General features: G+C 43.3%; 1 protein-coding gene across 2 annotated transcripts; it reads right to left on the reverse strand.

The window, feature by feature from the left end:
• Positions 1 to 344: 344 nt before the first annotated feature.
• On the reverse strand, positions 345 to 1,713 carry LOC102405647 (RNA polymerase II subunit A C-terminal domain phosphatase SSU72-like). Of its 2 annotated transcripts, none has more exons than XM_044928969.2 (2): positions 988 to 1,713; positions 345 to 884 (listed from the first exon to the last, which is right to left on the reverse strand). In XM_044928969.2, the coding sequence occupies exon 1, from the start codon at positions 1,604 to 1,606 to the stop codon at positions 1,022 to 1,024; it is 585 nt and encodes a 194-aa protein (XP_044784904.2). In that variant the 5' UTR covers positions 1,607 to 1,713; the 3' UTR covers positions 345 to 884; positions 988 to 1,021. The 2 variants fall into 2 exon arrangements, with proteins under 2 accessions (XP_044784904.2, XP_044784903.2); XM_044928968.2 differs by having other exon boundaries at positions 345 to 910.
• Positions 1,714 to 12,861: the final 11,148 nt, after the last annotated feature.

The raw sequence follows: 12,861 nt of genomic DNA on the forward strand, positions 1-12,861 counted from the left end.
AATTGGGTCGTTTATTTTTCTGGAATTGAGTTGCAGGAGTTGTTTGTATATTTTTGAGATTAGTTGTTTGTCAGTTGCTTCATTTGCTATTATTTTCTCCCATTCTGAAGGCTGTCTTTTAACCTTGCTTAGAGTTTCCTTTGTTGTGCAGAAGCTTTTAAGTTTAATTAGGTCCCATTTGTTTATTTTTGCTTTTATTTCCAATATTCTGGGAAGTGGGTCATAGAGGATACCTTTTCTTAAATTAAAGAGTTATTTTGATTTATTTCATTTTGTTTTATTTAAATAAGCTACATAGTTCAACAGATAGGGCTTGGATTTTAGTAATAAATGTGACCATGGACTACACCAATTTATAATTTTATTTCATAAATACGCTATTGGATTAAACAAATCATGCTTGGATTTTCCACCAAAAAAGCTACACATGATCTACCCTAAGTTTCTAATAAAGCAGGCATTCGTCAAAGACATACAATCAAAAAGCAAAAATATTTTGAATTCAATATAATTTCTACTCAATGTTATTCCCATCCCACTTAAGAAAAAACAACCCATCGTATCCATATACCACGCCGAAAGGACAAAACGAAATTAGTATCCATATAGATCAATAAAATAGACATTGTTCCTTTTTCTCAGAATATCCTTCAATATATTGCTTGTCCCTGGCTCTGTGATCAGCCTTGATTGTCCATCCAGAAAAGAGAGTCTTCAAGATTAACATCTTTGCAGAACCCTGTGAGCACTGAGTTCTTCCTTCCAGGTCCAATTCCACACTGTCGTTCCCCACATTGGAAGGGTTGGCATGTCTACCAGTGTTCCATGTTCCCCATGCCATGCGATGCTCTCCTCCTCCACCTCCTTCACTGGGTGGGGTGTACCTGACAACAGATCATACAGAGACGGCCTTTAGCAGAAACGGCTTTGAAGAAGCCTCTCCCAGAAAATACCCAGCAGCTCAAGAGTCCAGGCACGGGTTCTTACTGACAAAGGAGCTGAAACCAGCCAAGATGCTTCCTCAGTAGAAGCAGACTGTGTGCAGAAAGCTCCTTCCTGTTTTCTCCTTAACTGCCTGGAGCAGCTCGGCCAGATGACTTTGCATGTCATCTGCCTGCTGGAAACCCTGGCAGAGCTCACAGATGATCGAGGCTCCAAGGCTGGCTGCCTCCATGGTGTCGTCTATGTCCACGTTGACGACCGGTACAGGTTGCCAGGTCTCCTGATCCCTGGCACACAGGTCGGCCACCACCCGGTTATAGGCCCTCTGCCCACAGGTGAAGATGATGTCAAAGGGATTTGGGCACTCTTGAAACCTTTCTGGGCCAGGCTTGATTCTCTCATTTCTTTTCAGGATGTGTAAGACTCCATTCCTCTTGTAGAGCTTTTGGTCTTTAGAGGAGAGGTCACTGTGCATCTTCTTATAGGACGTGGAGAAGTTGTAGTACACTGGTGGCTTGTGTGCCCCTCCTGGGAGCCTCACGTGGGATCCGGCTCCAAAAGACCTGACATGGAACCCGTTCTTGCTGAGGATGTGGTGGGCTTCCATGCTCCTGTTGACATTGCTCATGCAGACCACGGCCACCCTGAGCGGGGAGGAGGGCATGGAAGCAGCCTGCTGGGACTCCAGCTGGACAGGAGGACTTCAGGGTCTGAGAGGGACTCTTAAGGCCAGGGAGATGACCGGCTGGGTCCACTTTTGTGCATTTTTGAGCATTTGAATCAGAGAAGAGAGAAGGCCTTCATATGGAGGCATGGGCCTAAGGTGGGCGGAGACCTCTTAATTTGGTGATTGGCTTAACTCTTGAGTGATTGGATTGAGATAGTGGACCCAATGGGGTGACCAGAACAACCCGGTGATCCAATCACCCAATTTGACTGCCAAGAGGTGCCCATCCGGCTTCCTTGCCACCCCAGAGTCCTTTGCCAGGTACAGTTAACCCTGTATGTGCCTGTGTATATGAGGCTAAGTTTGGTAATTCAATTACCTGAACGTCTGCTCTCCACCCTGGTCTGGATCCCTAGTGGGAGTGTTTTGTAGTCTCCACTTCATCCTCTGGGCCACATTTGGAAGAGGCTACTATGCATATAAGACAATGTGTCTGGGCTACTTCCAAGCTTGTCATTATTCTCTCTACTGAACCAAGAACATGCATATGAAAAGTGTGTTTGAAGTTTTCAAACTTACAGTAAATTCATTATATGTATAATTGCAAGAGTTGTTTCATATTTATATCCTACAATTGATAAAATAGGATTGTAATTTTGTTAAATTATGGGGGAAGCACATAATTTTGCCCATGAATAATAGCATGATTCACCAGTGTACAAAGCAACTGTTTGGAAAACATCCCTCCTGTTAGTGTTGCAGGAGCTTCAAAACACACACATCCTCCATTTGATTTTCTTGAGTTCATGATGTTCCTTCAGGGACTGGAGCCACCTCCACGGCTTTCCCATGTTGTCAAGTACAGCTCTCTCTGAACACTCTATGCTGAAATATAGCAATTTTAAATTCCGTTTCTTTTGTCAGTTTGGAGAGGTGACCTATCAAGGTTATAGACCTAAAAATTATGAACCATACACCAAACAGTAAGGAGACACAGTCTTGTCTCTTTAAAATCGTTCAGAAGAAGCATCCATTTAGAAACTCACAGATTTTTGTCTCTGTGCCTCTGTCAATTGTAGTATTTGTCACATTGAAGGAATCCTACCTCAGTGAACATACTTTATCTTCTCCAAGTATGAGTCCCAAAGCCAGGACATTAACATTGACCCAGAATGTGGGGTAAGTTAACTTTGGACCTCAGGCCACCAAATTGGAAAATCTGGGAGTGGATCCCAGAGATCTGGAATGTACAAAGCCCTTCAGATGATTGCAATGTACACCAAGGTTTGAGAGCAACTGACTCAAAGCAGGGGTTTCTGAGCCTCGATTGATACTTGGAAGCTGTGAGAATTTGTTCAAAACAGGACATCAAGAATACAAGGGAAGCAGGACATTCAAAGGAGAAAAATCTTGTCAAAGAAACACCATGCATAAATGAAAAGGTAGTCAGAAGCTACATACAGCATGAAATGTTATTAGAGTAGTGACACAAACCTGAAGGTGTCTAACAAACCTTGTATAGCAAGATCTTGCGGTCAAAGTGAAACAGAACAGGACCCTGTGGTCTTTCCCCACTATGTCCTCTGCTTGGTTTTGTCTGTGAAAAAAATTAGCTAAAGGATAAGTTTAATCATGAAGCAGGAGAATACAGAAATAAAGGAGAACAGTCCATCTAACACGACTAAATAATAATACTTTAATCACTAAGTATCAAAATATCTACTTCTGCTTCATTGACTACAGTACAGTAAAGGCTTTGACTGTGTGGATCACAACAAACTGTGGAAAATTCTTCAAGAGATGGGAATACCAGACACTGTTACTGCTTCCTGAGAAACCTGTATGCAGGTCAAGAAGCAACAGTTAGAACCAGACTGGTTCCAAATTGGGAAAGGAGTATGTCAAGGCTGTATATTGTCACCCTGCTTATTTAGCTTCTATGAAGAGTACATCATGTGAAATGCCAAGCTGGATGAAACACATGCTGGAATCAAGATTGCAGGGAGAAATATCAATACCCTCAGATATGCTGATGACACCATCTTTATGGCAGAAAGCAAAGGGGAATTGAAGAGCCTGTTGATGAAGGTGAAAGAGGAGAGAGAGAAAGCTGGCTTACTATTCAGCATTCAAAAAACTGTGACTATGGCATCTGGTTCCAGCACTCCATGGCAAATAGATGGGAAAACAATGGAAACAGTGAGAGTCTTTATTTTCTTGGGCTCCAAAATCACTGCAGCTATGAAATTAAAAGATGCTTGCTCCTTGGGAAAAAAAAATTGAAAAACTTAGAAAGCATATCAAAAAGCAGAGACATTACTTTGCCAACAAAGGTCCATCTACTCAAAGCTATGGTTTTTCCAGTAGTCTCCTATGAATGTGAGAGTCGGACCATAAAGATGGCTGAGTGCCAAAGAATTGATTCTTTTGAACTGTGGTGTTGGAGAAGACTCTTGAGAGTCCCTTGGACTGCAAGGAGATACAACCAGACAATTCTGAAGGAAATAAGTCCTGGATATTCATTGGAAGGAGTGATGCTAAAAAAGCTGAAACTCCAATTCTTTGGCATCCTGATGCAAAGAACTGACTCAATTGAAAAGACCCTGATGCTGGGAAAGATTGAAGGTGGGAAGAGATGGGGATGACAGAGGATGAGATGGTTGGATGGCATCACCAACTCAATACATGATTTTAAGTAAGTTCTGGGAGTTGGTGATGGACAAGGAAGTCCTGCACAAGGCGTGTTGCACACCACGGGGTCACAAAAAGTCGGATACGACTGTGCCACTGAACTAAACTGAACTGATATAAATTCCAGGGAGAAAAGCATTCTTTCCTCAAAGAATTTTGTTCATGCTTAGTATTCATTGTTTTGAGTATTATGCTCCTCTGAAAGTGCATCCTCACTATTGGGAAATGAATTATTCTTGGTTGTGATCAGCAGTAACACCAAGGCCTGTGTATCTTAAAGGAGAAAATAAAGGAGAGGGAGTTGGCATGATTGAATTAGGTTATTTGCTATGTCACCAAGTAGATGACTTTTTCCACACATTGTAGGCATATTGGAGTGAAGGGTGGACCTGGAGACGTACCAGCTAGTACAGTAATGCCTGAGGTAAAGAGTGGACCCAGGAGTAGGGTTGTGGCTTTGGACAGGTGGAGGAGATGTGGGATCAAGAGAGATGTTGAAGTGAAATAAGAAGACTTGCTGAAGAGGAGAGAGGGTAGTAATTTAGAAACACTCAATTTTCTTTCACCACAGGTGATTATGTGTATATCTGCATGTGGCAGTGCTGGTGGTAGGAGCATAAGGGTTTCTTTCCTGGTAGATTCCTTGGGCTTTATCATTAGTCTTTCTGCTGCTGGTGGGTACTCAGGGTCAGGATTGGTGACTGGAGGGGATAATCTATTGAGGCTCTCATTTCATGTGATGGGAACACCAAATTGAAGTAGGTTTTTAGGTAGTGTTGGATGTTCTTCTGAATATAGAAATGTATTATCCAGCTGATATTATTTTCACCAGAATACCCATTTTGAGGAAAATGTAATATGTTTCTGAGTTCCTCTTTGTTCATACAGGCAAGGCAAATATGACAGAGGATTAAAATGCTGCAGGTGCTTAGATGGAGAGATTATAGTGATGAATTACAAAATATAAAGTGCATAAAATAGTTAACTAATAAGGACTTACTTTAGCACAAGGAACTCTCTGAAAGTCTCTAATGACCTATATGGGAAAAGAATCCTAAAAAAGTGGAGATATTTAGTTTGTTGTACAGTAGAAGCTAATACAACATTGTATTCTTTTGCAGTGTAAAAGAAATTAAAAATAGAATTTACTTACTTAAAAAATATAAAGTGTACTTGAATAAATTAAAAAGAATGGTACTGAATTAAAAAATTTTTGGAACATGGTTTAAGAATCCTCTCTGTTGTTTAGTCGCTAAGTTGTTTATTACTCTTTTGCAACACTGTGTACTGTAGTAGGCCAGGTTCCTCTCTCCATGGGACTTCCCAGGCAAGAATAGTGGAGTGGGTTGCCATTCCTTCTCCAGAGGATCTTCCCAATCCAGGTGTCAAACCCACATCTCCTGCATTAGCAGGTGGATCTTTTACTTGCTGAGCCACCAGGGAAGCCCTATAGCTTATAAAAATATAAAAAAGATTGGAAAGTTAGAACTTTAATGGTGGTGAATTTATTGTTTATATTTTGATCTAGTGGTATATGTCTCAATGGAACTGTAGAAGTTGATGTCTATTGAAGAGTTAGAAAAAAAAAATTGAGGGACTTCCCTGGTTGTCCAGTGGTTGGGACTTCACCTTCCAATGTAGGGGGTACAGGTTTCAGCCCTGCTTAAGGAGCTAAGATTCCACATCCCTCAAAGCCAAAAAAAAAAAAAAAAAAAAAAAAAAAAAAGAAGCAGTATTGAAACAAATTCAGTAGACTTAAGAAAAATGTTCCACATCAAAAAAAAATCTTTAAAAAATGTAGTTGAGGAAGACATCAAACCCTGAACATTGTGGACACTGAGTTGGAAATGTGTTGGTTGCTGGAGTTGCTAAGAATGAGAATAGTATGTGAGTAAAACCTGATGTGAAGAACTGACTCATTTTAAAAGACCCTGATTCTGGGAAAGATTGAGGGCAGGGGGAGAAGGGGGTGACAGAGGACAAGATGGTTGGATGGCATCACCAACTCAATGGACATGAGTTTGAGTAGATTCCGGAAGTTGGTGATGGATAGGGAGGCCAGGCATGCCGCAGTCCATGGGCTCGCAAAGAGTCGGACATGACTTAACTTAAAAGGTTGCTTGGAGGCTGCCTGGGCCCACATTTCCTCTCAAACCCTGCAGTACCTGGGGCTTCCTTGCCTGGAAAGTCAGAGACAGATTAGAGGAGGTGATCAGAACTCAGAGGTCATTTACATGGAGCTGTGGATGTTACATATAGAATTTAGCCAGGACTGAGAGCTGCTAGTGGCATTCCAAAGGCATTTTCTGGTCTCACTTGTGGTGTGTGGGATCCCAGGACGCCGAGTTCTGATCTCCATTATTGGACGTTCCTTTTATCAGTATCTTAGGATGCTTCTGGTGCGAGGTTGGGGGCGGCGGCTGGCAGGAGCTACCCCACGTCTACAGTCAGGGGCAGTGGCCGAGAGGAGCTAACCTGCGTCTGAGGTCAGGGGTGGCGGCCGAGAGTGCCAGGCTGTGAGAGCACAGGAGCAGTCAAGAGGAGCTACCCCACACCCGAGGCCAGGGGCAGCGGCCACAAGGAGCTACCTCACACCAGAGGCCAGGGGCGGTGGCTAGGAGGAGCAACCCCATTCCAAAGAGCGGTGGCTGCATGGGCACAGGAGGGCCTAGAGGAGCTACTCCACATTCAAGGTCAGGAGGGGTGGCAGTGAGGTGATACCCCTCGACATAGTAAGGAGCAGTGGCTGCACTTTGCTGGAGCAGCTATGAAGAGATACACCACGTCCAAGGTAAGAGAAATCCAAGTAAGATGGTAGGTGTTGCAAGAGGCATCAGAGGGCAGACACACTGAAACCATAATCACAGAAAACTAGTCAATCTAATCACACTAGGACCACAGCCTGGTCTAACTCAATGAAACTAAGCCATGCCTGTGGGGCCACCCAAGATGGGCACGTCATGGTGGAGAGGTCTGACAGAATGTGGTCCACTGGAGAAGGGAATGGCAAACTACTTCAGTATTCTTGCCCTGAGAACCCCATGAACAGTATGAAAAGGCAAAATGATAGGATACTGAAAGAGAAACTCCCCAGGTCAGTAGGTGCCCAATATGCTCCTGGAGATCAGTGGAGAAATAACTCCAGAAAGAATGAAGGGATGGAGCCAAAGCAAAAACAATGCCCAGCTGTGGATGTGACTGGTGATAGAAGCAAGGTCTGATGCTGTAAAGAGCAATATTGCATAGGAACCTGGAATGTTAGTTCCATGAATCAAGGCAAATTGGAACTGGTCAAACAGGAGATGGCAAGAGTGAACGTTGACATTCTAGGAATCAGTGAACTAAAATGGACTATAATAGGTGAATTTAACTCAGATGACCATTATATCTACTACTGCGGGCAGGAATCCCTTAGAAGAAATGGAGTAGCCATCATGGTCAACAAAAGAGTCTGAATACAGTACTTAGATGCAATCTCAAAAACGACAGAATGATCTCTGTTCGTTTCCAAGGCAAACCATTCAATATCACAGTAATCCAAGTCTATGCCCCAACCAGTAACACTGAAGAAGCTGAAGTTGAATGGTTCTATGAAGACCTACAAGACCTTTTAGAACTAACACTCCCAAAAGATGTCCTTTTCATTATAGGGGACTGGAATACAAAAGTAGGAAGTCAAGAAACACCTGGAGTAACAGGCAAATTTGGCCTTGGATATGGAATTAAGCAGGGCAAAGATTAATAGAATTTTGCCAAGAGAATGCACTGGTCATAGCAAACACCCTCTTCCAACAGCACAAGAGAAGACTCTACACATGGACATCACCAGATGATCAACACCGAAATCAGATTGATTATATTCTTTGCAGTCAAAGATGGAGAATCTCTATACAGTCAGCAAAAATAAGATCGGGAGCTGACTGTGGCTCAGATCATGAGCTCCTTATTGCCAAATTCAGACTTGAACGTGAACGTAAAGTCGCTCAGTCATGTCTGACTCTTTGCGACCCCATGGACTGTAGCCTACCAGGCTCCTCTGTCCATGGGATTTTCCAGGCAATAGTACTGGAGTGGATTGCCATTTCCTTCTCCAAGTGATCTTCCCAACCCAGGATCGAACCTGGGTCTCCCGCATTGTAGACAGACGCTTTACTGTCTGAGAAGAAAGTAGGGAAAACCACTAGAGCATTCAGGTATGACCTAAATCAAATCCCTTATGATTATACAGTGGAAGTGAGAAATAGATTTAAGGGACTAGATCTGATAGACAGAGTGCCTGATGAACTATGGAATGAGGTTCGTGACATTGTTCAAGAGACAAGGATCAAGACCATCCCCATGGAAAAGAAATGCAAACAAGCAAAATGGCTGTCTGGGGAGGCCTTAAAAATAGCTGTGAAAAGAAGAGAAGCGAAAAGCAAAGGAGAAAAGGAAAGATATAAGCATCTGAATGCAGAGTTCCAAAGAATAGCAAGAAGAGATAAGAAAGCCTACCTCAGTGATCAATGCAAAGAAATAGGGGAAAACAACAGACTGGGAAAGACTAGAGATCTCTTCAAGAAAATTAGAGATACCAAGGGAACATTTCATGCAAAGATGGGCTCGATAAAGGACATAAATGGTATGGACCTAACAGAAGCAGAAGATATTAAGAAGAGGTGGCAAGAATACACAGAAGAACTGTACAAAAATGATCTTCATGACCAAGATAATCACGATGGTGTGATCACTCACCTAGAGTCAGACATCTTGGAATGAGAAGTCAAGTGGGCCTTAGAAAGCATCACTACGAAGAAAGCTAGTGAAGGTTATGGAATTCCAGTGGAGCTATTTCAAATCCTGAAGTTAATGCTGTGAAAGTGCTGCATGCAATATGCCAGCAATTTTGGAAAACTCATCAGTGGCCACAGGACTGAAAAAGGTCAGTTTTCATTCCACTCCCAAAGAAAGGCAGTTCCAAAGAATGTTCAAACTACTGCACAATTGCACTCATCTCACCCATTAGTAAGGTAGTGCTCAAAATTCTCCAAGCCAGTCTTCAGCAATATGTGAACCGTGAACTTCCAGATGTTCAAGCTGGTTTTAGAAAAGGCAGATGATCCAGAGATCAAATTGCCAACATCTGCTGGATCATGGAAAAAGCAAGAGATTTCCAGAAAAACGTCTACTCCTGCTTTACTGACTATGCCAAAGCCTTTGTGTGGATCACAATAAATTGTGGGAAATTCTGAAAGAGATGGGAATACCAGACCACCTGACTTGCCTCTTGAGAAACCTATATGCAGGTCAGGAAACAACAGTTAGAACTGGACATGGAACAACAGACTGATTCCAAATAGGGAAAGGAGTACATCAAGGCTATATATTGTCACCCTGCTTATTCAGCTTATATGCAGAGTACATCATGAGAAACCCTGGGCCGGAAGAAGCACAAATTGGAATCAAGATTGCCGGGAGAATTATCAATAACCTCAGATATGCAGATGACACCACCCTTATGGCAGAAAGTGAAGAGGAACTGATAAACCTCTTGCTGAAAATGAAAGAGGAGAGTTAAAAACTTGGCTTAAAGCTCAACATTCAGAAAATGAAGATCATGGCTGCTGGTCCCATCACTTCATGCGAAATAGATGGGGAAACGGTGGAAACAGTGTCAGACTTTGTCTTTTTGGGCTCCAAAATCACTGCAGATGGTGACTGAAGCCATGAAATTAAAAGATTCTTACTCCTTGGAAGAAAAGTTATGACCAACCTAGATAGCATATTCAAAAGCAGAGACATTACTTTGCCAACAAAGGTCTGTTTAGTGAAGGCTATGTTTTTTCCTGTGGTCATGTATGGGTGTGAGAGTTGGACTGTGAAGAAGGCTGAGTGCCAAAGAATTGATGCTTTGAACTGTGGTGTTGGAGAAGACTCTTGAGAGTCCCTTGGACTGCAAGGAGATCCAACCAATCCATTCTAAAGGAGTTCAGCCTGGGTGTTCTTTGGAAGAATGATGCTAAAGCTGAAACTCCAGTACTTTGGCCACCTCATGCGAAGAGTTGACTCATTGGAAAAGACTCTGATGCTGGGAGGGATTAGGGGCAGGAGGAGAAGGGGATGACAGAGGATGAGATGGCTGGATGGCATCACCAGCTCAATGGACGTGAGTTTGAGTGAACTCCGGGAGTTGGTGATGGACAGGGAGGCCTGGCGTGCTGCGATTCATGGGGTCGCAAAGAGTCGGACACGACTGAGCGACTGAACTGAACTGAACTGAGGATGCTTCTCATTGTGGAAAGGTCTTTCTAGCTTCAGATCCACCAAAAGCAGCCGGAGTTCGGACCAGAAGACTGCTAAATTCTCTGTGGCCCTCCAGGTGTGCTGTTAAAAGATATCGAGGTGTGGGGAGGATGGGGCTAGATCAGGTGTTAGTTAAATACTGTGGGAGGATACTTCCCATGTGGCATGAACACCACTGCTATTGGTCATTTTGATAAAGGGAGTGGAAGTTATGTTTGTAAGTTGCAATGGTAACTAACAATATCTTTCTGTCTAATTATGAGGAATGGGAAATAAAGATTTAGATGTGTTACTGAAAATAAAGTGGTTTCTTGAGTAGACAAACATAGTACCAGTTAAGACACAGAGGCAAATGGAATATTCAGAGATTGTTGAGATGAAATGGCAGCATTTGGGTGCAAATTGCAGAAAGATATGAATGTACATGTAACTTGGAAGGTTAGGTGTGCCAGTGATGGCTTTGTGACTGGGACTGGGCACATGGACATTGCTGCAGTGTGTTTGACTAAGTTTTATTTCTTGGCCTGGGTGATGTTTGCCTTATAATTGAGGGAGTAGCATTGACATTTATACACACTGTGCTGTGCTTTCTCTTTCAGTTGTGTCCAACTCTTTGTGACCCCATGAACTGTAACCTGTCAGGCTCCTCTGTCCATGGGGATTCTCCAGACAAGAATACCGAAGTGGATTGCCATGCCCTCCTCCAGGGGATCTTCCCAACCCAGGGGTCAAATCCACGTCTCCTGCATTGCACGTGGATTCTTTACCATCTGAGCCACCAGGGAAGTCCTATAATATACACTATCATGTGTAAAATAGCTAATGGGAAGCTGCTGTATAGCACAGGGAGCTTATGAGTGCCCTGGGATGACCCAGAGGGTAGGATGAGGGGTGGAAGGGAAGCTCAAGAGGGAGGGGATATATGTATACATACAGCTTTTCATGCTGTTGTAGAGACTAACACAACATTGTAAAGTGATTATCGTCCAATTACAAAGTTGAAAAAAAAAGAGAAAGGAATTTGTTAAGCCATTCGTTTTGTTTTCTATATTTGTGCACGTTTACAGTAACAGTTTAAAAAATCCAAAAATGACAGAAATACTTTATAGTCCAAGGGTCAACAGCCTAACAATAATAGTGTGTCAGTAGCTTCATTTGTTGGAGAAGGAAATGGCAACCCACTCCAGTGTTCATGCCTGGAGAATCCCAGGGATGGGGGAGCCTGGTGGGCTGCCGTCTATGGGGTCACATAGAGTCGGACATGACTGAAGCGACTTAGCAGCAGCAGCAGCTTCATTTGTAAGTATTTATTTCAAATCCTTCACTTCCCAAGTCCAGTCTACCCTGATGTTGTTTTTTGATTATATATTCACATTCAGACTGTTGTTCCTGCTTTCAGTTCAGTTCAGTTCAATTCAGTAGCTCAGTCGTGTCCGACTCTTTGCGGCCCCATGAATCACAGCATGCCAGGCCTCCCTGATCATCACCAACTCCCAGGGTTCACCAAGACTCACGTCCATTGAGTCAGTGATGCCATCCAGCAATCTCATCCTCTGTCGTCCCCTTCTCCTCCTGCCCCCAATCCCTCCCAGTATCAGAGTCTTTTCCAATGAGTCAATTCTTTGCATGAGGTGGCCAAAGTACTGGAGTTTCAGCTTTAGCATCCCTCCTCCCAAAGAAATCCCAGGGCTGATCTCCTTCAGAATGGACTGGTTGGAACTTCTTGCAGTCTAAGGGACTCTCAAGAGTCTTCTCCAACACCACAGTTCAAAAGCATCAATTCTTCGGCGCTCAGCTTTCTTCACAGTCCAACTCTCACATCCATACACGACCACAGGGAAAACCATAGCCTTGACTAGACGGACCTTTGTAAATCCTTTAGGCAGAGGATAATACCTCCACCTCATTCCATTGGCTAAAGCGAGTCACGAGGCCATCACAGGTGTAACAGAGTGGGTGGCTCAGACTGTAAAGAATCTGCCTGTAATTCGGGAAACACAGGTTAGATCCCTGGGTTGGGAAGATCCCCTGGAGAAGGGAATGGCAACCCACTCCAGTATTCTTGCCTGGAGAATTCCATGAAGAGAGGAACCTAGTGGGCTACAGTCCATGGGGTTACAAAGAGTCAGACACGACTGAGCAAATTTCACTCACTTTCACCCACTCACTCCATGATGGAAGAATTGGCTTGTAAGGACAGCAGAGGGAAGAATCATTGGCATCCATTTGTGCAGATCGTCAGCCACACGTGACACACTATCAGACTGACAAATGTTCTA

The sequence above is a fragment of the Bubalus bubalis genome, chromosome 16, assembly GCF_019923935.1.
Source record: "Bubalus bubalis isolate 160015118507 breed Murrah chromosome 16, NDDB_SH_1, whole genome shotgun sequence".
NCBI classification, from domain to species: Eukaryota; Metazoa; Chordata; class Mammalia; order Artiodactyla; family Bovidae; genus Bubalus; species Bubalus bubalis.